The sequence below is a fragment of the Scyliorhinus torazame genome, chromosome 1 (assembly GCF_047496885.1).
Source record: "Scyliorhinus torazame isolate Kashiwa2021f chromosome 1, sScyTor2.1, whole genome shotgun sequence".
In the NCBI taxonomy this organism is placed as follows: Eukaryota; Metazoa; Chordata; class Chondrichthyes; order Carcharhiniformes; family Scyliorhinidae; genus Scyliorhinus; species Scyliorhinus torazame.
Window position 1 is genome coordinate 379,035,470 of NC_092707.1, and position 27,738 is coordinate 379,063,207.

Sequence of the window (27,738 nt, forward strand, 5' to 3'; positions counted from 1 at the left end):
CCAACTCGTTATGATGGAGTGTTTGAAGCGACACATGACACGGAAGAGTCAGAAGAGGAAAAAGATAGTGACCAGAAAGAAGGCATTGTCCTATTGACAAGCAGTTTTACGCCGGTAATGAGGATGTTGGTTGCAGAATCCTTCAACTGTGCTGTATTGGACAGTGGCTGCACATCTACTGTGTGTGGAATTGACTGGTTAAAATGTTACCTGGACTCTTTGAATGCTGAAAATCGTAACAAGGTTAAGGAATTTGAAAGTTCCACAAGTTTCAGGTTTGGGGATGATAATACTCTGGAAGTTGCTGAAAAGAGTGGTGATCCCTTGCAATATTGCCAGAGTGAATCATTTCATTAGCACGGATGTTGTATCAAGTGAGATACCTTTGCTTCTGAGCAGACCGTCGATGAAGAAAGCACACATGAAACTGGATATGGAACAGGATAAGGCAACAGTTTTTGGAAAGACGGTGGACTTACAATTTACACAGTCGGGACACTATTGTATTCCATTACTGACAAATAATTTTTCAAGTAGAGTGGTTAAGGATGTGTTAATGGCAGTTGAAAATGGGACTTTAGCTGACAAAAAGCTTGTGGTATTAAAACTGCATAGGCAATTTGCACATCCGTCTCCTCAGAGGCTGAAAATTTTATTAAAGGATGCAGGGGTAAGGAATGACGACTATACTAAACTGATAGAACAGGTTAGTGACCACTGTGAAGTTTGTAGGAAGTACAGAAGGACACCAGCACGACCGATAATAACCCTACCTTTGGCCAGGGATTTTAACAACATTGTGACCATGGACCTTAAGATCTGGGATAAAGCAAATAATATATTTATTTTGCATTTTGTAGATTTAGCAACCAGATTCAGTCAATCAACGATTGTACGAAGTAAAGGAAAGAGAGTAATTCTGGATCAAATCGTGGAAAAATGGATAGGGACAGGAATGGGTCCACCGGCAAAATTCCTTACGGACAATGGGGGAGAATTTGCTAATGATGAGTTTAGGGATATGTGTGAAAACATGAATATCAGAGTTATGAATTCGGCTGCAGAAAGCCCATTTAGTAATGGTGTCTGTGAAAGAAATCATGCTGTCATCGATGACATGCTTCGGAAAATTTTGGCAGATCGACCAAATTGCAGGCTAAATTCAGCTTTAGCATGGGCAGTACATGCAAAGAATTCATTGCAGATGGTTGGGGGCTATAGTCCTTATCAATTAGTGTTTGGTAGAAATCCTAAAATTCTGTCCATTTTGGATGACCAGCCTCCAGCTTGGGAGGGGACTACAATTAGCTCTGGTTTTGCTGAACATTTAAATGCATTACATAGCAGTAGAAAAGCTTTTCTGGAAGCAGAAATCTCTGAAAGAATTCGCAGAGCTTTAAGACATAACGTACGGCCATCAGATGCCGTTTTTCAGCAAGGAGACATGGTATACTATAAGAGAGACAATTCTAATGAATGGAAAGGCCCAGGGAAGATCATAGGCATAGATGGCAAAACAATTATTTTGCAACATGGTAATCAAACTGTTAGGGTCCATTCATCAAGGATAATGGGTACAGATTACAAATTTTCAAATTTAGACAGAGCAGACAGACATGACGAGGAACCAGAGTCATCTGGTACGCATGTGTTACAGAACTATGAGGACCAATTAACTGATATAGACAGGGTTTCTGTGGAGGAACACAACACTTCTGGTGAATTAAAACAGGCCATTTTTCCGAAAGGGCAACTGCCAAAAGTTGGTACGAAAGTGACTGAAGGGTCTAGTCAATGGAAGGATGCAACTGTTATTAGTAGAGCAGGGAAGGCCACTGGAAAGTATAACCATTGGTTGAATGTACAGCATTCAGGGGAAGGAGTCAAGACAATGGATTGGGAAAACGAAGTTCAAAAATGGAGGGCACAGAAACGCAGTGCCAGTTCAGATAGTACATCGGATAGTGAACAGGTCCGTAGGAAAAGGTCGAGAACTATTGAAAGGACATCCCACAGCAGAAGGGAAAGATCAAGCAGGAGCAGTACAGAACGAGATACCAGGCGGGAGAGTTTGTCAAGATCACGGAACATGAGTAAGACTACGAATACTAATAGGAGTAGAAGCCCACATGCACGTGAGATTTTGGTGGCTTCAAATAAATTAGATGAAAAAGTTATTAAAGAAGCTAAGCAGCGAGAATTGCATAGTTGGAGTGAATTTGGGGTATACACGGAAGTACCGGATAGGGGACAAAGAGCTCTATCCCACAGATGGATTTGCACGGAAAAGGTTCTTCCGGATGGAACTTATAAGGCAAAGGCCAGGCTCGTGGCAAGGGGATTTGAAGAAAACTTAGAAGATCAGGATTTAAGGGTAGATTCACCTACAGCAGGAAAAGTTATTTTAAAGATCTTCTTGGCTCTATTAGCCACAAAGGCATGGGAATGCAAATCTATAGATATAAAAGCTGCCTTTTTGCAGGGGCATCAGCTCCAGAGAGACATTTTTCTCCATCCTCCTAAAGAAGCAGCTAACACAGAAGGGGTTATCTGGAAGTTGAACAAAGGTGTATATGGATTAAATGATGCATCTAGAGTCTGGTATTTTTCGGTAAGGTCAGTTTTGTTAAAGTTAGGTTGTTGCCAGTTGAAAGCAGATCCTGCAATGTTTTACTGGCACTATAAAGGAAATATTTCTGGCATTTTTATGATGCATGTCGATGATTTTCTGTGGGGTGGGACTAGTGATTTTGAAGCTATTGTAATCTCTGGTTTGAGGAAAGAATTCAGGGTTGGAAGTCAGGCTTCCGGTGCATTTAAATATATTGGACTGGAAATTGGACAGACTAAGTTAGTGGCAACTTTACGTCAGCCATCTTATTTGGAAAGCATCACCCCAATAGCAATTAGTCGTGGCCGAGTTTCACAAAAAGATGCAATGGTTTCAAAGTTAGAAAAAGAGCAACTGCGAAGTTTAATTGGGCAACTGAACTGGTTAGGTAGACAGATTAGACGGGACGTGAGTTTTGATGTCATAGAGTAGAGTACATAAATGAATGATCCCAAAGAGCAAATAAAGCGTTGGCCAAACTAAAAATGCAGGAGTGTATTTTGAAGTTCCCGGTTTTAGGTGACCTTAAGCACTCGAAACTCATAGTTTATAGTGATGCGTCCTACGCAAATTTATGTGATGGGGTTTCAAGCGCAGGAGGTTTTATAATTTTCCTTTTGGGGAACAATGGTAAATGTTGCCCACTTGTGTGGGAAACAAAGAAAATAAGGAGAGTGGTAAAAAGCACTTTGGCTGCTGAGATGTTAAGCCTTGTAGAGGCGGTGGATATGGCCTTTTATATAAGTATGATATTGACAGAAATTAGGGGATTTGGGTAATATACCTATTGACTGTCACATTGACAATAAATCCCTGTGGGAAAATGTGCACTCTACAAAAAGTGTCAATGAAAAGAGGTTACGGATAGACATCGCAGGTTTGAAGCAGATGTTGGACAGAGGGGAAATAACAACATTTAAATGGGTCGACAGGAGCTATCAACTGTCAGACTGTTTTACGAAAAGAGGGGCGAGTTCACAGAAACTTTTGGATATTGTTAATGAAGGGCGCTTGTTTCTGTGACTTTTTTTTTCTTTCTCGTCCAAACAAAAAAAAAGGGAGGGGAACATCATGTGTATGTTTTTGAGTTTCTTGAAATTTTGTTTTCACCTAATTATTTTTTTCCCCAAGGAAGGGGAGACTGTTAAGTAATGGGTTAAGAGACATTGCAATTAGTTGTCTCATTTATGTTAAGTATCCATTAATTGACACTGATTATGTAAAGGGGCTTCAGGTGGCCTCTGTCAGGTGGTGCGTTGTTAAGAGCTTTGTGCAGAGGCTGTGGAAGTGAAATAAATGGTGTTTGGTGAAAAGGAACAAGAACTTTAGACTCTTCATTTCACAGCAACTAAAACTTCTAACACTCCATCCCAGTCAGTGAACCTGGGGGCGATCAGAGCGTCCACTGCGCGTTGCCCTGACGCACATGTTGTGCGACCTCCCGTGCCTGCCTGGGCTCCATGTCCAGCCCATCCTCCCCCTTCCCTGCATCCTCCTCATTGGACGAGGCCTGCCGTTCCTCCTCCAGCAAATCTCCCCTCTGCTGCATGATGTTGTGGTGGATGCAGCAGACCGCCATGATGCGGGTAACCCTCTCAGCATCACTGGAATGCCCCTTCAGAGCGGTCCAGGCACCTGAATCGCATCTTCAGGAGGCCGACGAACCGCTTGATCACACCGCTGGTTGCTGCATGGTCATCATTGTAGCGGATCTCCGCATCGGTCTGTGGCCTCCGGATAGGTATCATCAGCCACAACCGCATTGGATAACCTGTCACCCAGGAGCCAACCCCCCAGCCAGGGGGGGTTGGGAGGCGTCTCAACATGTCTGAGATCATCGAGTGTGCCATGATGAAGGCATTGTGCACACTGCCCAGGTATCAGGCTCAGACGTGCATGACACGCATCTGATAGTCACATACCAGCTGCACGTTCATCGAGTGGAGCCCCTTTCGATTTGTGTAGAGCAGCCCGTCATCTGCAGGTGCTCGTGGGGAGACCTGCATCCCGGCGATTGCAGTGAACCCATGTGCCCCGGCAGCCTGGTGGGCTTGGTCCACATTGAAGTGGACGTATTGAGCTGCATGGGCATTTAGGGCCCCCGTGACGTCAAGGGTGCATCTGTGCACTAAGGTCTGTGAGGTCCCAGACAGGTCCCAACTCGGCACCTGGAAGGACACCATGGCGTAAATGTTCAGGGCAACCATCACCTTGATGACCACCAGGAGGGGATAATCCCCCCCATATCCCCGCGGTGCCAGGTGTGCCATCATCTGGCAGATATGTCACACTGTCTCTCCGTTCGGCCGAAATCTTTGACGGCTTGCTCGGTCCGACAGCTCATTGAATGACAGGCACTGCTGGTACGCATAAGGCCTCCTGCAGCGTCTCCTTGGCATCTCCTCCTTTTCAACCTGTTGGGCGGCTGGCTATCCAACCTGGGCGGCTGCCTCCTGTCCCTCTGTGACACACTCCGCGGCTGCACGCTCCGATGCTGCAGTTTTCTCCTCTTCCTCGAGCAGCGCCCGCTCGTACAGCCGGAAGACATCCCTCAGGGCTGCGGCAACCAGCAAAAAGGCCACCATTGCTGGTTGAATTCCAGTATCCATTGTCTGCAGGAGGTGAAAAGCCAACATGTTAGCATGATGCGTATCTCCGTGCCCAACCAGGTTCACAAGGCTACATGGTGGCCCCGGTTGGCACAGTGGGCTCTTCCCCCGCATGTCCCTCCCCCCAACCCAGCACCCTGGCCCCATCAGTGGCCGGCACTGTCCCTGATGCCAGGGGTACCATCAACTGGCACTGCCCTCGCCAGGGATATGCAACGCAGCCCGCTTAGGAGCTACTGTGGATGTTGCCCTGGGTGGACCGCTGGTGGATGGTGGCTGGGTGGGGGTGGGGACCCCCATTCAGCCGGTGTAACTCTGCAGAACCAAGGGCCAGGGTGGGTGGTCAGTGGGGTGCACAGCAAAATAGCTGTGGTAATGGCGGTCCGCACCTGGGTATAGCATGGCCAATCTACCTACCCTGCTACCCTGCACATCTTTCAATTGTGGGGGGTGAGATCCATGTAGACATGGGGAGAATGTGCAAACTCCACACGGATAGTGACCCGGGGCTGGGATTGAGTCTGGGCCCTCGGCGCACTGAGGCAGCAGTGCTAACCACTGTGCCACCGTGCAGCTCCTGGTGGGCCCGTTAATGATATACAAACGGTGTTTACTGTACGTGCACTGCTGTCGAGGTGATGGAGAATCGCGATTTGGCGTCAAATCAGCGCCAGCCGCGATTTTGGCATCAGACTCTATTCTACGCCCAACATCACAGGCCATAGGCAAGTACATTACTAACAACCAGAACGGGCAGCACGGTAGCACAAGTGACTAGCACTGTGGCTTCACAGCACTAGGGTACCAGGTTCGATTCCCCGCTGGGTCACTGTCTGTGCGGAATCTGCACGTTCTCCCCGTGTCTGCATGAGTTTCCTCCGGGTGCTCCGGTTTCCTCCCGCAGTCCAAAGACGTGCAGGTTAGGTGGATTGGCCATGCTAAATTGCCCTTAGTGTCCAAAAGGTTAGATGGGGTTATTGGGTTACGGGGATAGAGTGGAAGTGAGGGCTTAAGTGGGTAGGTGCAGACTCGATGGGCCTTCTGCCCTGTGTGTCCTATGTTCTATGTGTTTCGCAATTTCAGCGTTGGGAAACGGAGAATACCCGCCCTATGATTTTTTTTTCTCCATCATCATATCAAGTGTACTTAGACAGGTAGTGCAGCCTGCTCTCTGAGGACCACTCAGTGGATTATACTATCTTTTTGTTGTCTGGTTTGACAAAAAGAATTTTCAGCTTCTAAATCACTTCCTTAACACTTTTGGTGCTTTATCACTGTTTTAAATAGGCTTTAAATTATTTAAAGTCTAAAATTTAAAAAAACCGAGTGAACCATAAACACAGGGAGCATATTAGTTGAGCCCATCTTTCTTTCATTTATGTATACTGCTGAAACATTCCAAAGGGAATCACCAGATAATTACAAGATGCACAAAACCTGGCCCATTTTCTCTCCCTTAATCTGGATACTTAGTCCAAGTTTAACTTCGATATCTTCATCTGAAATAAAATTATTCAACAAAATTAATTACCAATGGTATATCAATAATTCTTAGCTAAAACCAATGCTAAGCAGGATTTGATCTAGACTTCCGGCGATGGTGATGAGCTGAGCGGACGCACATCAGGTGGCTCTCCTCCCAACCAGACCCCAAAAAAGGCACTTTTAGACAAAGTTTGACTGAAAAATCAATAACAAAATAACCCCAACGGAAGAAAGGGAACAATTGAGAAAAATGCCAGCGAACGGGAGCTCAAGAGACCGAAGAGATGGCAGAAGTGGTGTAAAGGACCAGGAACAGCCGGCGGACAAACTGGCGGACCCACGAGGTCCCAGCCACCCAAGAAAGTGGGAGACCGTCAACCCGAACATCTGCCTCCCCCTTGCCACGAGGAGACAAATGGAGGACCTTCCTTAAGAAGGAGTTGGCCACCATGAAGGAGGCGATTAGAATCGAGATCCAGGTGGCAGTGAAGCTGGTGGTTAGAGGCGATGGTCTCCCTACAAAGGATGATCGACGGACTGGGAAAAAATGTTGAGGTGCAAGATATGACGATTCACGACCTCAAGAGAGCTTCGACAGACCAGAGTGACAGGATTGTCCCTCTGGAAGCAGTGGCGAAAAGGTTGGTGGCGGCCCAAGGGAGCTTGAAGGGGAAGGTCGAGACTGGGAGAACAAGTCTCGATGGCAGAACGTGCGGATTGTGGGCCTGTCGGAGACCCGACAAGCTACATTGCCCAAATGCTGTCCAACCTAGTTGGGAGGGACAGCTTCCCCAAGCCCCTAGAACTCGACAGGGCACACAGGTCTCTCAGACCTAAGCCCAAGGCGGAGGAGCAGCCGAGAGCGATCATCGAGAAGCCTCACCGATACCAGGACCGTGAGAGGATCCTGCAGTGGGCTAGACAGATGAAAGCGAGCACATGGGAAGGATATAGAATCTGTATTCATTAAGACATTGGGGCAGACCTGGCAAAAAAAAGGGCCGAGTTTAATCAGGCAAAGTCGGCGCTTTATAAAAGTGGGGTACGATTTGGCATGTTATTCACAGTCAGATTCTGGGTCACACACCAGAGAAGGAGTACTTTTTCAATACCCCGGCAGAACCAAACGACTTTGTTCGGGCCAACGGCCTGGACAAAGGACAGGCAAGGCAGCGATGAAGGCAGGTCGGAGGAAGATCGCGGAAAAAAGAAACAGAAACAGAGACTAATAAGCAATGTAACATGTTTGCGCTGGACTGTACTGCCTCGTTCCGATCAGAAAGGCCAGTCACAGGTGAAAGCGAGGACAGGGAAACGCAGGTGAGGGGGCAGGCAGAGAAAACAAACAGTCGGCAGGCATAGGCAAAGGGTTAGAACAGCCCTGGGAGGGCAGCCACCGTACTAGCGAGGAGGGGTAGCATGGGAAGACAGGCAGTAAGTGTGGTGCGGCACACCTCCTGGCATGGAGGGAGTACCTGGCCAAAGTGGGGTGTGACACAGGGACAGGGAGAGGGAACACGGGGTTGAGGGGGGGGGGGGATATGTAGGAAACAGGATGGGAAAAAAAGAGTTGGCACTCAGATTGGCTTTGGCAGGCAGGGAGCAGGCTGAGGAAACAAGATGGCGCCGCAAGCAGCCACTTTGGAGGGTCCCTGATCAAAGGGAAACCCCAGAATGCAGGGGCCCGTCCACCAGGTAAGTATGATTGACCCCGCAGGAAAGGGGGGACGGAAATCCCCCATCAGGATCATCACCTGGAATGTTAGGGGACTTAACTGCCCAGTAAAAAGATCCAGAGTCTTCGCCCACTTAAGAAGCCTGAAAGGCGACATAGTCTTCCTGCAGGAAACACACCTGAGGGAGAAGGACTGACTGCGGTTAAGGAAGGGCTGGGTGGGACAGACGTACCATACATGTTATGGGACGAGGGCTAGAGGAGTAACCATACTGATTAGCAAGAGGATGAAGTTCATGGGGACAAGGACGGTAACGGACCAAGGGGGACGGTACGTCATGGTCAGCAGTGTCTTAGATGGGGCTCCAGTAGTACTTGGATATGTGTACGCGCAAACTTCGACGACACAGACTTTATAAAGAAGACCATGGCAGAAATCCACGACATCGACACACACCGACTCATCATGGGGAGCAGCTTTAACTGCGTACAGGACCCGCTGATTGACCGATCAAATCCCAGAACGGGAAAAAAGACAGGCATGGCTAGGGAATTGGGTGCATTTATGGAGTAGATGGGGGTGACTTCTTTGCAGTGGGGAAATCGGTTCTTCCAGGAATAGTAAGAGCGGAATACTCCGCTATAGTCATCTCCGACCACGCTACACACTACATGGTTGCGAGGGTGGAGACGGGCATGCCCTGCGCCCCACATGGAGGCTGGATATGGGCCTCCTGGCTGACAGGGCCTTCTGCCAGAAAATATCACAGGCCATAGGCGAGTACATTACTAACACCAGAATGGGGAAGTCTCATCTTCCACATTATGGGAGGCACTGAAGGCCGTAATGAGGGGAGAAATTATAGCCTATAAGGCTTGCAGAGACAGGAAAGAGGGGACAGCCAGGCAACAACTGCTCGACTCCATCCTAGAGGTCGACAGAAAGTACTCCCAGGCCCCAACTGTAGAGCTTCTGGCAGAGAGGAAAAAGCTGCAAATGGACTTTAACCTGCCATCCACCAGGAAAGCATTGCATCAACTCCGCTAGACACAGGGGACCTTCTCCGAGCATGGAGAAAAGGCTGGCCGCCTACTGGTTCACCAACTGAGAAAGCAGGTAGCCACGAAGGAGATAGCGGAGATAAAAAATAGCAGAGGCAGACTGGTACCTGAACCAAAAGAGGTCAACCGGGCATTTAAGACCTTCTACCGAGGGCTGTACACCTCCGAGATCCTGACAGGGACGCGGGGATGAAACAGTTCCTCAATGGACTGGACATGCCAGTTGTGGGAGACGATAGGTGGGGGGGAGCTGGAAGCACCAATAGGTCTGGGAGAAATCATGGAGAGCATGCAAACAGGGAAGGCGCTGGGACCAGACAGGTTCCCGGCGGACTTCTATAAAAAATTTGCACCAGCCCTGGCCCCGCACCTAAGGGATATGTTTGCAGACTCACTAGCGAGTGGCACCCTGCCTCCTACGCTAACACAGGCCATAATATCGCTGATACCCAACGGAATGCCGATCCATTTCACTGCTTAATGTGGACCCGAAGATACTCACAAAAGTCCTGGCCAAGAGGCTGGAGAGCTGCAAGCCAGAGGTGGTCGCAGAGGACCAGACGGGCTTTGTCAAGGGTAGGTAGCTAACTGCGAGCATCAGGCAGCTGATGAATGTAATAATACTTCCAGCTGCACAGAGGCACATGGCAGGCATGTCCACTGTCCCCGCTACTGTTGGCCCCAGCAATTGAACCATTAGTGATCGCTCTGCGAAACGCAAAAAGGTGGAAGGGCATCCAAAGAGGAGGCAGAAAGCACAGAGTTTCACTCTATGCTGATGACCTGATCCTCTACGTCTCAGAACCACAGAAAAGCGTGACAGCAATCATGCAGCTCCTGAAAGAGTTCAGAGCCTTCTCGGGCTACAAACCCAACCTGGGCAAGAGCGAGGCTTTCCTGGTGAACCCAAAGGTGTGTGTAGGGGGGGCGGGGGGGGGGGGGGGGGGGGGGGGAGAAGAGAAGAGACAGAGTTGGAGGGACTCCCATTCAAACTAGCCCAAAACAAATTCCACTACCTGGGGATCCAGATAGCTCACGACTGGGCACGGATCCACAAGTGGAATTTTGTTATTATTATTATCTAACCAGTCTGGCGGAGGAAGTTAAAAAGGACCTACAGAGATGGGATACGCTCCCACCCTCCCTGGCGGGGATGGTGCAGACGATCGAAATGAAAGCACTGCCGAGGTTTCTCTTCCTGTTCAGATCCATACTGATCTTCATCCCCAAAGCTGCCTTCCACAGCATAGATAAAATGATCATGCCGTTTGTGTGTGTGTGTGGGGTGGGGGTGGGGGGTGGGGGGGGGGGGGGGGGGGGGGGGGGGGGGGAGGAGAAAGAATCCAAGAATCCCTAAATCAACATTGCAAAGGAGGAAAGTTATGGACGGTCTGGCACTGCCAAATCTAAAATACTACCACTGGGCAACTACGGCGAAGAGGATGAGGGGATAGATACACGAACCCACCATGAAATGGGTGAGGATGGAGGAGTCCTCCTGCAGGGAAACAGTCCTCCGGGCCCTTGCCACAGCAGTGCTCCCATCCACCCCCCCCCCCCCCCCCCCCCCCCCCCCGCCGCCGCCCTCCCCTCCCCCCGACACATCCTGCCAGACATGGAACCAGATGAGGCAACATTTTGGTCTAACCGAGATGCCCCCCATCTGCGGAAACCACAAATTCTCACCAGCCATGCTCGACACCTCATTTAAGAAATGGAGACAGGACGGGGGGATGCTAACAGTTAGGGACTTTTACATGGGGACAGACTAGCAACACTGAGTGAACTGACGGAAGACCTGTAACTACCGACAGGACAAGAACTTAGGCACCTTCAAGTCAAGAACATTCTCCACAAGGTGACGGTAGGATATCCCAGAGCCCCGAGAGAGACACTATTAGAGGAACTGATGCTCAGGGCAAGACTACTACTGAACGAAGCCAGACGAAAATGGGAGGACGAACTGGGGCGGAAGTGGGTTGGGGGCTCTGGAGCGAAGCACTGAGCAGGGCCAACTCCACCTCCGCTTGTGCAAGGTTCAGCCTCATGCAGTTTAGTGGTGCACAGAGCACACCTGACCAGAACCCAAATGAGCAGGTTCTTACCAGAGGTGGAAAATAAATGTGAGCTTTGCCAGGGAGGCCCGGCTAACCACGCCCACATGTTCTGGGATGGCCCCAGACTTGTAGGGTTCTGGACAGCCTTCTTCGAGGCAATGTCCAAGGTTGTGTGGGTGAGGGTGAAGCCGTGCCCAAGAGTGACAGTCTTCGAGGTATCGGAACAGCCAGAACTACACATGGGTAAGGGCCCGACACCCTTGCTTTCGCTTCCCTAATCGCACGGCAGAGAATCCGGCTCGGCTGGCGATCAGCAGCACCACTCACAGCTGCAGACTGTCTGGCAGACCTGGCGGAATTTCTCTACGTGGAGAAGATCAAGTTACACCACCCGAGGGTCGGGAGAGGGCTTCCACAAAGCGTGGGGGCAATTTGTCGGCCTGTTCCAAGACCTGTTCGAGGCCAGCAGCGACTAGGGAAAGAGGGAGAGACAGGGGAGAGCAGACAAAAACAACACAAGGAAGTACAAAGGGGGAAGGGGGGAGGAAATGAGGAGGAACTCAGGGGAACCACAGGGAGGAGCATGGAGTGATGGGAGTGGAAGGAGAGGGGGGCAGGAATCTCCACCCCCCGAACCCACAAGAGCTGCAACAAAAAACACAGAAGGGGGTAAAAGAATAATAGGAGCTCTGTGGTAGAGCACCCAGGTCAAAAGAGGGGGATACCAAGGAGGGGGGGGGGGGGGGGGGGGGAAGAGGGGAGGGGGAGAAGATATACCAAGAAAGATGTATGTAAATAAGAAACTGTATAAATTGTAAATATCGGACACAAATGTTTCACTCTGTAAAACTGACAATGTCAATAAAACATTTTTTTTAAAGTAGGATTTGATCTAAAGGGTTGATTTGATTTATATTCCATTCTATTAGTTGCGAGAGGTGGCTGTTAAAAATTGATGGCAGTTTCAATCTTTCTTTGTATTTTATAGTCCATCAGCCACTGCAAACAAGGGTAAAGGTACTGAAGTAGGCCATTTTCCAAGACCATATTTTAATCTCATCTCATCAAACATTCTTCATTTATGAAACTGTTTTATTGGACTGATTGGCACCGTTTAACATTTATTGGACTGTTTTATTGGACTGATTGGCACCGTTTATAATATAATGTGCCCACAATGCAGAAGGGGACACCCGGGTGGACATTCGTTTAAATCCCCTTCTGCACTGATGGAAGACACTTGTTCTGCCCAGCAATAACACAAAGCTGCATCTTAAAACGGCCCCATGGCCAGGAGATCAGGATATCTGCAAGTCAAGACCCTGGCAGTGGGATATATGGCACAACTGTATTGCAAAGACTTATGAAAGAATGAAATAATATATTAATAAAATGCCCAAGGCAGGCAAAGAAACCAGAATAGGAGGAATAAAAGAAATGTATAGATTAGATTAGTGTCCCCCACACACACAGCAGGACAAAGATGACATTAACACCTCATCTAGCAAACACAGAAACAAAAGCATAGCACAGCCACAGACATCGGAGGTTGATTTAGTTAAGGAGACACATCAGGGAGATAATGGGAAACACATTAAAGAAGGGAAGGACACTCGGAGCAAGCACAGATAATCTCATCAACACAAACACACTCCATACAGATGCAAATTGACAAGGGAGGGACACTCGGAGCAAGCACAGATAATCTCATCAACACGGACACACACCATACAGATGCAAATTGACAAAGATGCATATTCTCAGTTTAAACCTGTCTGAGAGATCTAAATCAAAACTACCCTTTAACTATTATGTATGAGGAAATGTTCCCGCTCGAATTTGGATTCCTATAAAAATCGAGAGCGAATGAGTAATTGTTGAGATCAACATGGGCCAAGCCACTGTTTGAGCTGGCTGTGTGGGTCTCCCTGAAGGCTTCAGTAATTGTACAATAAAGAACAACGCTTTGAACCTGGCCTTGAGACTCGGCCTCTTGACTGCACTGGTACAAGGGATTTTTCCCTACAACAGTACTATTTATGAAAATATTCAGTTCTCGACAGAGTCAAGTACTGACATGTTCTTTATCAAAAAATAAAGCACACATTTTGGCATTTTTGATAAATAAGGTAGACACATTAGTTATAAGCTTTCATCAGAGCGATTTGTTGTTGCTCCTGGCTGTTGGTTTTGGAACCATTTCAATCAAGTGCAAGGAGTAAAATTCAGAACTACCAATTTTCCTTTGTTCCTTTTGGCAAGTTTTCACCATTTAAAAATACCATCACTATCTTAAGTAATATATCAAGTCAGACACATGTCATTTGCTTCAACAACAACATAAACAGCAGCAGCAGGAGTAAACCATACAACCCTTTGAGTTAGCTCTGCCATTCAACAGAATGGTTGACCGTCTTGTTCTCTAATTTTCCACTCACTCTCCATATCTATTGATTCTCTGAGAGACCAAAAATCACAGTCATGAATATACTCAATGATGGACCATTGGCAGCACTTTGAGGTAAATAATTGCAAAGATTTATAACTCTTTTAGAAGAGTGAAGAAATGTTTAGTCATCTCAGGCACTAAATGATCGATCCCTTATCCTGAAACTGTGCCACACTGTTCCAGATTCCCCAGCCAGTGAAGAAATAAACCTCTGAGTATCTACTTTGTCAAGTCAACCATGCCATTTGCCTTCCTAATTGCTTGCCACACTTGCAAGTTAACTTTGTGTTCCTTGTACTCGTATACCCACATCTCTCTGAACATCAACATTTAGAAAGTTTAACACCCTTTAAAAATGATTCCGCTTTTGTATTGTGATGTTGGATGTTATTGTTTTTATTATTTTGGGGAATATGGTGGTATTCTGTAAAGAAGGCTGTGTGTCTGTGCTCATGATTAATTAAACTGGGGAAGGGTAACAGAGACAGCAGGTCTGAGAGTGCGGAGAGATTCAAGTGTAAGGTGCTAGATAAGTAAAAGGTGAAGGTTATTATATTTTATTGACATGAAAATGGAGACAATAGGAAAACATGAAAGATATTATATTGTGGAAAATGTGAGTCCAAAGAGATGACGAATTAGATGAAAGGGGGAAAAGGATATTTATGGAAAGATGTTGAGTTGAATTGGGGTGGTTGTGTGAGATGTCTTGAGACCATTTCTGTGTTGCAAGTGATGTGAAGGTTGTGAACTTGAAACAGTTATCCAGTTTGCAAGCCAGAAAAGTCTTGGTTTTCAAAAAAGTTTGTTTCTGAACCTTCTTGAATTTCTACAGCAGAGTGGAAGCGTTTGAGAAGTTGTGTGGATAAAGTTATAATAATTATTGTCTTTGATAAAATTACTGGGTTTTTATAGTTAAAGTTCTGTAAGGGAGTTGTAACCAAGCTGTTTGCTTGTATATTCTGACCAAATGGCTTTTATTTGGCATGTTTTGTAAAACTGTTTCAACTGTGTAACTTTAATCTTATGGTTTTAAGATTTTTCTTCTTGTTAATAATATTTTGTTAATAATTGTTTTCTTCTTGTTAATAAATTTTAAAATCCTTAAAGTGTGACATTGCTTTTCCATCTCATTTTTAACCTACAAAAAAACGGTTATGATCAGTAAGACAGGTTTCCGTTTGGAATCTGTCTTGTTCAGCAATTAACATCCGCTGTTGGGGCGGCATGTGGCGCAGTGGATAGCACTGGGACTGCGGCGCTGAGGACCTGGGTTCGAATCCCGGCCCTGGGTCACTGTCCGTGTGGAGTTTGCACATTCTCCCCAGGTCTGCGTGATTTCAATGATGTGCAGGTTAGGTGGATTGGCCACGCTAAATTGCCCCTTAATTGGGAAAAAAATAATTGGGTACTCTAAATTTATTTTTAAAAATTAATATCTGCTGTGGTTGTAACAGTATTTTTACATCCAAAGTGAATAATCTCACACTTTCCCACATTATACTCCGCCTGCTCATTTAATCAGTCTTTGCCTCTTCTGTGCCCTCCTCACATTCCACCTTCTTTCATCAACAAACTGCATCTCAGTCTCTTTGTCATTAATACAGATTGTAATTTTTTTAATTTAATTTTTTTTTAAATTTAGAGTATCCAATTCCTTTTTTTCAAATTAAGGGCCAATTTAGCGTGGCCAATTCATCTACCCTACACATATTTTTGGGTTGTGGGGTGAGACCCCAGACACGGAGAAAATGTGCAAACTCCATACGGACAATGACTCGGGGCTGAGATCAAACCTGGGTCCTCAGTGCCGTGAGGCAGCAGTGCTAACCACTTTGCCACCCTAGATTGTAAATTTGCAAATGATCTTTGTCATACACTAGTTACAACCTGCCAATTTGAAAATGTCTCACTTTTTAAATATAAATTTTGAGTACCCAATTCATTTTTTCCATTTAAGGGGCAATTTAGCGTGGCTAATCCTCCTACCCTGCACACCTTTGGGTTGTGGGGGCAAATCCCACGCAAATACGGGAACAATGTGCAAACTCCACATGGAGGGAAACATTTCGTTTCCCTTCTTGTTCTTTTTGGGCTGTGCTCCGCTCGTTGTTTTGGAGCACCTCCCTTTTGTTTTATCCATCAGTTACCTTGTGTTCTTTTTGCTTAGTTGACACACCGAGCATCACGGCAGTAAAAGTGGCTGACGCCAGATGCACTCCTGCTACATGTAGATAAACGTAGCGGGTCATCATTTCACAAAATAAAACACAAAAACGAAAAAAAAAAAGATTTTTATTTTTGCCTTTATGGCCTTAAAATTATAGTAGTTAGACCTTATAAAAGGTAAAGCAGCCTGCTTGATTGCGGCCCCGTTCACCACCTGAAGCATTCACTCCCTTTACCACCAACACACAGTGGCAGCAGTGTGTACTACCTATAAGATGCTCTACTGTAACTTACCACGACTTCCTTGACAATACCTTCCCAACCCACAATCTCAACCACTAACACCTGAAAGGCCACACATGATCCTGACGCGGAATAATATTGCTGTACCTTCACTGTGGCTGGATCAAATTTCTGGAATGCCCTTTTTTTTAAAAAGAAAATATTTTATTGAGGCATTTATAATTTTAACGTTTTAAACAAAGAGATCCTACACACACAAAAACACCACAATAACATACCCAACACCCCCCTGCCCTAGATCCTAACTATCCATACGTTAGATTCCCTACCCTTGTTCGTCACTTACATGCCTCCCCTTTCTTCCCCCCCCCCCTTGCTGACGGTCAATTCTCCTTGAAGAACACTTCGGGACAATCAAAATGTCCCTTATGGCCCCCATCTGTGGCAATCACAGATTCCCCCCAGCCATGCTAGATACCACCTTCAAAAGATGGAGGCGGGACAGGGGCTCACTAACGGTCGGGGACTTCTACGTAGGGCGCAGACTGGCGACACTGGATGAACTGACGAGGAAGTGGAAACTAGCAAGAGGACAGGAATTGAGACACCTCCAAATAAAGCACTTCCTCCGCAAAGAGCCAGTAGAGTACCCCGGGGCCCAGAAAGCACACTGCTAGAGGAACTGAAAGACACAAGCAGCGAGAAGGGGGGGCTATGTAGGAAAATATACGGACAGCTACTGGACAGAGCCCGAACACCACTGGACGGGACCAGACAAAAATGGGAGGACGAACTAGGGACAGAGGTAGGATGGGGACTCTGGAGCAAAGCACTGAGCGGGGTGAGCTCCACCTCCTCCTGCGCAAGGCTAAGCCTAATGAAGCTCAAAGTGGTGCACAGAGCGCACCTGACCAGAACCCGAATGAGCAGATTATTCCCGGACGTGGAGGACAAATGTGAACGGGGCCAGAGGGGCCCAGCCAACCACACCCACATGTTTTGGGCTTGCCCCAAGCTTGCTGGGTTCTGGACAACCTTCTCCGAGGCAATGTCCAAAGTTGTGGGGGTGAGGGTGAAGCCATGCCCAATAGTGGCAATCTTCAGGGTATCGGAGCAGCCGGAGCTACACATGGGGAAGGGGGCCAGCGCCTTTGCTCTCACTTCCCTAATCCCACACCGGAGAATCCTGCCCGGCTGGCGATCGGCAGCACCACCCAAAGCTGCAGACTGGCTCGCTGATCTCTCGGAATTTCTCCACCTGGAGAAGATTAAGTACGCCTTCTGAGGGTCAGAGGAAGGCTTCCTGGATACTTGGGGGCAGTTCATTAGCCTGTTCCAAAACCTGTTCGAGGCCAGCAACGAGGAGTAAGCCAAGGAAAAAAAAAGGTGAAGAACCAAAGGACTGCGCAACCCGGTTGGGGGTTGGGAGAAAAATGGAGAAACCACAAGAGAAGAGGAAGGATGCTGCACGGAAGGGCAGCACGGTCGCACAGTGGTTAGCACAATTGCTTCACAGCTCCAGGGTCCCAGGTTCGAATTCCGGCTGGGTGACTGTCTGTGCGGAGTCTGCACGTTCTCCCCGTGTGTGCGTGGGTTTCCTCCGGGTGCTCCGGTTTCCTCCCACAGTCCAAAGATGTGCAGGTTAGGTGGATTGGCCATGGTAAATTGCCCTTAGTGTCCAAAATTGCCCTTAAGTGTTGGTTGAGTGGGGTTACTGGGTTATGGAGATAGGGTGGTGTGGGCTTAGGTAGGGTGTGCGTGGGTTTCCTCCGGGTGCTCCGGTTTCCTCCCACAGTCCAAAGATGTGCAGGTTAGGTGGATTGGCCATGGTAAATTGCCCTTAGTGTCCAAAATTGCCCTTAAGTGTTGGTTGAGTGGGGTTACTGGGTTATGGAGATAGGGTGGTGTGGGCTTAGGTAGGGTGTTCTTTCCAAGAGCCCGTGCAGACTCGATGGGCCGAATGGCCTCCTTCTGCACTGTAAATTCTATGATTCTATGCTGAAACCAATGGGGGGGGGGGAGGAGGAAGGGGGGGGGGGGGGATGTCATAGACCGATTCAGAGGGCAGCAAAATGTACGTACAGTTAGTCAAATGAAGGACAAAATAAACCTCTCTGTAAAATAAAGCAAACTAGCGCGGGCAAGAAAAATGTAATGTATATAAGTAACAACTGTTTATAAATATGAGAAAAGCCAATAAAAAGATTTTCAAGAAAAATAAATTCTCCTTGAAGATGTTGATGAACGGCTGCCTCCTCCAAGTGAACCCCTGTAGTGAACCCCTTAAGGTGAACTTAAGAAACCCTGACATGTCACTGACCCAAAGCCCTGACTTTGGAGGCTCCGAGTCCCTCCATCCAAAAAAAATCCATCTCCAGGACACCAGGGAGGCAAAGGCCAAAACATCGGCCTCTCTCCCCCCGGGCTTCTGGACCTTCCGACACTCCAAATATTGCCACCTCTAGACTCGGAGTCACCCTCCCTTCCAAGACGTCTGACATGACATTCGAAAATCCTGGAACGCCCTTTCTAACAACACTGTAGGTGTACCTATCTCACCTGAACAGTGGTTCAGAGTGGTGGTTCACCACTACAGTGATCAACCGACTCTTAGTTTATAGCATTTTTAGTAAGGACGCAGGCGTCCAAACCGAATAAAAGCAAGAACAAAGTTTTATTTACAAACAGTATATTTACACCTACCGTTAAACCCCTACCAGATACTGCTCTGGTCGGTGTCTTACTGGCTGAACTGATACCCCGCCTCTAGCGGGGGAGCTAGTACTCCGCATTCAGAATGTTATTTTTCCTGTCATCGGGACCTTTGAATTGCACCCATGCGCAGCGCCAGTTCTGTTCCCATTTTCACCCACTCACAACTCTGGCACCACCCCCTCATCCACTTTTCTAAGGGACCCACATGCCAGTGTTCATAATTTTCTCATCAGAGCTGGTCATCCTGATCACCACCACCTTCTCAGGGGCGATTCGATGGACAATAAATGCTGGCCTAGCCAGTGACGCATTTGAACGAATTAAAAAATCTTGGTCCAAAACGATTCGAGAGATTTCCATCATGAGGGAGAGAGACGGGGAGAGGAACGTTAAAAACATTCAAATGGTCCAGCGATGAAAATTCTTTACTCGAAAAGCACGAACAATGTACACAGACGGGACTGTACACGGGTTCCTGTCACAGCATCGTGCAAAACAGCACGGTACGTGAGGCGCACACTTTACCCGCCTTTTCCCCTGGATTTGAAGGTGCTTCACACCTGCAGGGAGCGCCCGTGCACCAGTTCCCTCTCAACCTGCGAACACGGTGCGCTCCCCGCAGCATCAAGTCCCAGGAAGTAGAGTCCCGCACGTCCTGCCTTCCACTCCTATTTTGTTTCATTCGGGTCTCTCCACTTACAGTATCATTTCCAGCCCACTTCGGCCAGAGTCCGCTCGCATGGCGAACCTTCAACCCCAGGAGGACCAAGTGCCTGAAGGTACTGTAAATGTGCACTTGGACAAGCCTGGCGTCCGTTTGTCGCTGTCCTAGATCCCCAAAGAGGCAACAACAATGCGCTCAAGCAGCGCTATTTTTGATGCTATAGTTTTACAGTCATGCAGTCTGACATTTGTGTTTCCTCTTTTTGTTCTACTTTCAGTCAAGTATGTGTGTTGGATAAAAATTGAAGAAATGATCCAACTTCGGATATGATCAGTTTGAACTCTGGAAAATGGTATAAGGGTCTTTTAAATGTTTAAACTAACTGAGGTCGAGTGTTATAGTGACTTCCACATAATTAATTTCTATTTGGGTCGATGCTGTACGTTTTTGTTATAAAGTGTAGTTTTAAATCGTTATAACCCAGCTTTTTAATTCGTGGTATTTGCTCCGTTTTAAAAAATTTCGAGCTCCTATTTTATCCGTTAGAAATATTAAGCCACTTATTTTTACATTAATTTATTTACCTCGATAAAAGGTGTTTATTACAGAACATACCTTTTATTTGTTCAGAATTTCCATGCTATGTAGCATTAATTACGCCTTTGTTATCCGATAAGATGAAAAAATGAATTTTTAGTACAAGCCGCCATTTAAATGCGAAAGGCAATTTTAAATTTTCCTTACTCTTTCTAGCAGCTTTCACTGTCTGCCCAACTCCCGTGGGGCCCACTTGTTTGGTGTGCGAGTCACCTAGTGGCGCCCTAGGTGAGAATTTCCTGCTTTTACGCTACTACTGCACTTTGGGTAATTTACAGCATATAAAAGCGCTCCTGTTTCCCACTGACGCATATTTACGGTGGATTTTGAGAGGTTTAAAGAGTTCTCACACTTTGCTCGCAGATTTGGGGCTTCACAATCTTTTTTTCCCCAAACTATATTTTATGGAAGTTGTCTGTGGGATTTGCACTTTACCTAGTAGTGTTGCAGTCTCCCGAGCGCCTCCATCTTTGGACTTTAACTCCACACTTAAAAGAATAGTCTGAAGAAAACAAAGCAGCATGACAGAAGACATCAGACCACCAGCTGCTGCACCTTTTTTTAGGATCAGAAGAGCTTTGTGTTATAGAATCACTGCAGCGCAAAAGGAGACCATTTGGTCCATCCGGTCTGCACCAACCCTCTGAAAGAACACTACCTAGGCCAACTCCCCATCCCACCCCACCCTATCCCCGTAATCTAAGCTGCCACCTAACCTGCACACTTTGGACTGTTAGATGGGTTTGAGTCTTTAAAGCTGGTATTGTGGAGATGTGTAACATTCTGCGTGAAGATAACTTCACTCAACTGTCCTGTGGTGATGAATATAAATACTGCCTAGAGATATTTTACAATGTTAAAAGTGGGATATGAAGTTTCCTGGTTTTGACTCCTTTCAAGCTGCCATAGGAGATCCATGTTACATTGGTCAGGGCACTGTCATGGCAGCTATGTGATAACGGTCTTAACCTTTAGTGGAACATGTCATCAAATTTGTCATCATGCTCAGGGAGCAAAGAGAGAGCAAGTGAGTTATATTAACTGTTAGGAAAACAAAGGTAGTTTTAAGGGATAGATATCTGTAATGGTAAACATTAGAAATAAGGTATAGTTTTCAGTGTGTTTAATTTCATGTTTCTGTGCTTGGAAGGGACCTATAGTTAGATTCATGCTGGACAACGGTGTTTTTGCGTGTGAGAGTTTGTTAAGTTCCAACTGTGATGGAGGGAGTTATGGTGTAAAAAGTAAATATAGTTGCATGGCAGAAGTCCTTGTAAGGGAAAAGTATCTTCCTTTGTTCTTTAAATTTAGCTGGAAGCCATTGTTGTTTGAGACAAGGAGAGAGTAAGAAAGCAGCTCTCAGCTCTGGTTGAAGCAGGAAAAGTTGTATATACGCAAGAAAACAAGCTCCAGAGGAACTAAAGGACGGTTGGTTCTAGAAATCTGGAACTAGAACAGGTTAATATTCATGGACAGCACAGATCAAAGCTGTGAAAGGATTGGGTAGTAACAAGCTAGGTTTCCAACAGTTTATAAAGTAATCCTAAAGGTTTCTAAAGTATAAAGACTTCTAAAGTAATCCTAAAGTTTGGAATGCCTTACTACAGTCTGCAAAACAAATTTTAAAATAATTGGGAAGACAATATTGGTTGTATATCAGTGTTTGTGTTAACAGTGGAAGGCAGTCGAGAAATCCGAAAGCAGTTGGTGTAAAACCGGCAGTGGATTCACTGTTAGAAGTGGAGCAGGAGCGCTGTTCAAAAGAGTCCTTTGGAAAATGTGGAGTGCATTTTACAGTGCAACCTGCTGATGGAAAGCCTTGCTCTGAGAGAAGATTTTAAATTGTGCTTTGGGAGTGGAGTTTGGAAACTCCAATTTGGCAATCATCTGAGGGGTATTCTGAGGCAAAATCCACAGACACTAACCTGGGTTCAGAGTGGAGTGTGTGTTTGACCACTGCCAATCTGTGTGCATTTTTTTTTAAAAAGGACTTTGTGTGTTAATAAGACGATTGTAGCTTCAAATGTACTTCATTTTTGTAATGTTTTGTAATTACACGGCACGGTAGCACAGTGGTTGGCACTGTTGCTTCACAACTCCAGGGTCCCAGGTTCGATTCCCACTTGGGTCACTCACTGTCTGTGCTGAGTCTGCACATTCTCCCTGTGTCTATGTGGGTTTCCTCCCACAAGTCCCGAGTGAATTGAACATTCTGAATTCTTCCTCTCTGTACCCGAACAGGTGCCGGAGTGTGACGATTAGGGGATTTTCACAGTAATTTCATTGCAGTGTTAATGTAAGCCTACTTGTGACAATAATAAAGATTATTATTTAGTCTGGATTAAGACTATCAGCTTACCCTGAGAACTCTGTAACTTTGTATTTGCCTTTACTTTCCATTTTTTGGATGGAATGTGTTTCGTAAATGCTTTTTTGCCTTTCACTTCTTATTGGATTTCAGAAGTGCTTGAAATGTCCAGTTTTGATGCACTGGATTCATTCCACGCCCCTTCTAGGACGTCCTGTGGAGGGATTTTCCTTTGCTGATGCCGAAATCGCAAAACGCGATTGGGCGGAGAATAGGTTCTGATGCCAAAATTGCTGCAGGTGCCAATTTGATGCCAAATTGCGATTCTTCATCACCTCGACAGCGGCGTCAATGCGTACCGGAACGCAAGTACAATGGACACCGTTTGCATTTCATTAGCAGGGCTGAACGGTATTCTTCTGGACCTCCGCAATGCTCCGCCTCCGATGGGCTGAGTTCCCGATGGCGCGGTTCACTTGTGCTTTTAAAAGTCTTAAAACTGGTGTGGTGGCTGCTGAGGGAGAGTTAGGGAGTCCGGAAAGTGTCCAACATCGCCATAGTTTGCTGATAGTTGTGCCGCTAGCTGGAGGGCTTCTGTCAGGGCCGGGGGGAGTAGCGAGGTGTGGCCAGGAGGTGGGCTGAGGGATCCGGGTGGAAGGGTACGGAACACCAATGCCTCAGCCTGTAAGGCAGCCATGCAGCTGCGCATGCTGCTGACAGCCCACTGTGAACTTGGGGCCACGGGTCATATAGGTGCCCCCCCAGGCCACCCCCCTGGGTGCCCTCAAGGCCCCAGCTAACACATCAGCTGTATGGGCGTGCTCCAGTGCCATCTTGTTGACTGGGATGAGCCTGTGTGGGGATTGTTGTGTATATGCGGCTGCAGCTTGTCAGCCTCCCGAATGTCAATCTCGGACCCAGTCAATCCCATGCCATTTACCATTGGAATCGATTGTGTTCCATGTGGCGCCGGTGCTATCCCATTAACCGAATCGGTCCAGGTGCAGTGTCAGTTTTGCTGTCTTGAAAGTCCACAAATTCTGTGTTGGTGGCAACACTTAGTCTCAGAAACAGAGAATCACGCCGCTGGTGTTTGTGCATGCTGCGTTTTCGCACCACAATGTAAGCATCTCAAATGGCTGCTAGCATAATGTTTCCTGCCCTTTTGGTATGGCAGGCCCTCTTGTGGATGCGGCCGCTGCCTATGGGCCCACCCAGTCATCGGAGTTATGTGACACCTCTGAGTGGGGATGAATTTTAGCCCAATTAAATTCTCTAAGCTCGGCATGCTTCACATATTTCATAGAATTTACAGTGCAGAAGGAGGCCATTCGGCCTATCAAGTCTGCACCGGCTCTTGGAAAAGCACCCTATTCAAGCCCACACCCCCACCCTATCCCCATAACCCAGTAACCCCACCCAACACTAAGGGCAATTTCGGACACTAAGGGCAATTTAGCATGACCAATCCACCTAACCTGCACATCTTTGGACTGTGGGAGGAAACCGGAGCACCCGGAGGAAACCCACGCACACACGGGCAGAACGTGCAGACTCCGCACAGACAGTGACCCAAGCCGGGAATCGAACCTGGGACCCTGGAGCTGTGAAGCAATTGTGCTAACCACTAACCACTATGCTACCGTGCTGCCCCACCGTGGACCCCTTGATCCAACGTAAAGTCACCTTTTGCCTGCAGAAAATGAAAGCAAGCTTTTCATTCCAGACACCCATGACTATGTAATCACGGATCAGCTCATCTTCAGCGCCCCATATCTGCAAGAACAAACTAAGTGATATTGGGGCTGGATTAGCACACTGGGCTAAATCGCTGGCTTTTAAAGCAGACCAAGCAGGCTAGCAGCATGGTTCAATTCGCGTACCAGCCCCCCCCCCCCCCCGAACAGGCGCTGGAATGTGGCGACTAGGGGCCTTTCACAGTAACTTCATTGAAGCCTACTTGTGACAATAAACGATTTTCATTTCATTGTGGTTTTGACGGCCTGGTTTAGCACACTGGGCTAAATTGCTGGCTTTTAAAGCAGACCAAGGCAGGCCAGCTGCACGGTTCGATTCCTGTACCAGCCTCCCCAAACAGGCGCCGGAATGTGGCGACTAGGGGCTTTTCACAGTAACTTCATTTGAAGCCTACTTGTGACAATAAGCGATTTTCATTTTCATTTCATTTCAGTTGGAAATAGTTCAATAAGGGCAGCACGGTGGCACAGTGGTTAGCACTGCTCTCTCACGGCACCGACGACCTGGGTTCAATCCTGGCCCTGGGTCACGTGTGGAGTTTGCACATTCTCTCCATGTCTGCGTGGGTCTCACCCTCACAACCCAAAAAAGATGTGCAGGATAATGGCCACACTAAAATTGCTCCTTAATTGGAGAAAAAAAGAATTGGGTACTCTAAATTTTAAAAGAAAGAAATAATTCAGTTGATTCCCTAGCCCTTTGCGATCCCTGGTTAAAACGTGTTTGTTCAATCACAGAGTTTTGCTTCAGGTTAACCTAAGTGTCAAAGGTTTTCAGAATGGTGCTAAGCCCACAGTGGACTGCTGTGCTCCTGCCTTAGGAAAATGTTATCTGGGGGAGGCCGTGGCACAATGGTATTGGCATTGGAATAGTAATCTAGACACCCAGAGTAACGCCCTGGAGAAATTTGAATTCAATAAAAAATTTAGAATTAAATGTTGAATGAAACCATTGTCGATTGTCGTAAAAACCCATCTGGTTCACTAATGTCCTTTTGGGAAGGAAATCTGCCATCCTTACATGGTCCGGTCTACATGTGACTCCAGGTCCACAGCAATGTGGTTGACTCGTAAAATGCCACTCGGTTCGAGGGCAATTTCGGATGGGCAACAAATGCTGGCCTTGCCTGCGACGCCTACATCTCAGAAAAAAACTGAGTTGAAGCTTCTGTTCCTTTTCGTGAAGTTCTGGTGCTGTTCAATGCCAGGGAAAGTGCTGTTTCCATAACTCCCACTGCCAGCCTCTTTGCGGGCAGACTTCGAGACAAACTTACGGGCAGTGCAAGGACAGGGATTGCTGACCGGGTATGGTCATCGTTACTCTCTTTGGTGTGCTTTCTCCTACGACTGATATTTTCCGGACCAACTTTCAAGGTTTTCTTCACTCTGTGGTTTCATCAATAACATTGATGTGTTTTTAAATTGATATCATTGCTGTTGTCACCTTGTTCTGAGCCGATCCTTCTATCTTGGACACTAGGTGTGGGACTTGGTCTGTCGACATACTCTGGTATCTACTTTAACAATTGTTTATTAGTACTACTTCCAACAGGTTACAGAGTAGGCTCAGTTTGGATTCCACCAGGGACTCTCAGCTCCTGACCTCATTATAGCCTTGGTACAAACATGGACAAAAGAGCTGAATTCCCAAGGTCACGTGAATGTGACTGTCTTTGACATCAAAGCAACATTTGACCAACTGTGGCATCAAGGAGCCCTAGCAAAACCGGAGTGATTGGAATCAGGCGAAACCCTCCACTGGTTAGAGTCATACCTGGCAGAAAGAAAGATAGTTGTAGTGGCTGGAGGTCAATCATCTCAATTCTAAGATATCACTGCAGGATTTCCTCAGGGATTGGGCCCAACCACCTTCAACAATAACCTTCCTTCCATCATAAGGTCAGAAGTAGGGGTGTCTGCAGATGATTGCACAATTTGAAGCAGGTCATGTCCAAATGCAACAAGACCTGGACAATATCCAGGCTTGGGCTGACAAGTAGCAATTAACATTAGTGCCAGACAATGACCATCTTCTACAAGAGAGAATCCAGTCATTGTAACTTGACATTCACTGGCATTGCCATCCCTGATGTTGCTCATTGCAGCCTTAGTTTATTTGCTCTAATTCTGTCACCTTTGCTCTTGAGTCGCCAGGTATCTTTCTGATACCGTCACGTGGTTCAAGTCCGAGTAATGATTAATAATGCAACCCACCGCTTAGTAAGAGTTAAATCAACGCTCATTTATTATATACAGCAATTAATGCTTATACAATAATTCTACTTCTAAACTACTACCTACCACTAACAGGCCAATACTTAACTTTGGAAATGGCCCACCAGGTCAGGGAAACGAATGGTCTTTTGAATGGGTTCTGAGCCTACGGGATTCAAAAGCTGGTACAGGTCGATAGTCAGGAGTGTCTATCTGGTAGCGATCGTTGGAGTAAAACTTACGATCTCTTGTAGAAGGGTCTCGAAGGATGCGGAGAGGAGAAGAAGGGTCGAGTTGAACTTGGCCCCTATTCTTATAGTCCCCAGGGGCTTCCCGCCTCTCGGGGCGGACCTTGTACCTGGTTCCAAGTGATTGGACTTGGTCCCAATCACTTGGTTCGATATTCTCCAATACTGGAGCGATTCCTTGATTGAGGGGTGGTCGTTTACCTTTCTTTTGGCTGGCGCCGAAAGGTCTGGGTCGGCTTTGTGTTGCTAATTTGTAGCAATTGTTCCCGGGGATGGCTGCTTAGTATGCAGATTGCTGGGGTGTTGTGATGTTGATGGCTGCAGGTATCGGTTTGGTCTGGCTTCTCCAGAGGCGAATACACTGTTTTACCTGCAGCTGTCTGTTTGAGTCCTGTTGGCTGATTTTCCCATCAGCCTCTTCCGTTCGCCATTTTAAATCGGGGTTTGGCCATTCTAATTGGGAGTCAGCCATTTTACATGGCTACATTCCCTCCTTGTGATCCTAACGCGAAGCGTGAAGGAGCACATCAATTTGTTACTTTCCATTCCCTGACCGGGGTGCACACCTCCTACATGGCCTCTGCACTGACCATAGCTATGCACAAAAAATTTTAACTAACAATTCTAAGGGCGCTATGTCAGACAGGGACATGCATTACAAAATAACAAACTTGGAACCTCTAATTTATCCTTAATATCCTACCCTCGCTAAACATTCCATTATTCTATCTTCCCTAATCATACAACAAAAATCACAACATTTCATATAATCTTTCCTGGCTTGGCAGTCAAGCTCAGGATCATACATTTTTTTTTGTTCATGAAAAAGATTTTGTACATCTCTTTATTTACAACAATAAACGCAAGTGAATGCA

At 46.8% G+C, this 27,738-nt stretch overlaps 1 protein-coding gene across 1 annotated transcript in view; it reads left to right on the forward strand.

Annotated features, from left to right (window-relative positions):
• The first annotated feature begins 19,713 nt into the window (after positions 1-19,713).
• edaradd (EDAR-associated death domain) overlaps positions 19,714-27,738 on the forward strand; it is a 146,641-nt gene continuing 138,616 nt past the window's right edge. The window contains exon 1 of the mRNA XM_072512122.1: positions 19,714-19,854. Coding sequence (XP_072368223.1) covers positions 19,815-19,854 — 40 coding nt within the window. The 5' untranslated portion in view covers positions 19,714-19,814. The remainder of the gene's footprint in view (positions 19,855-27,738) is intronic.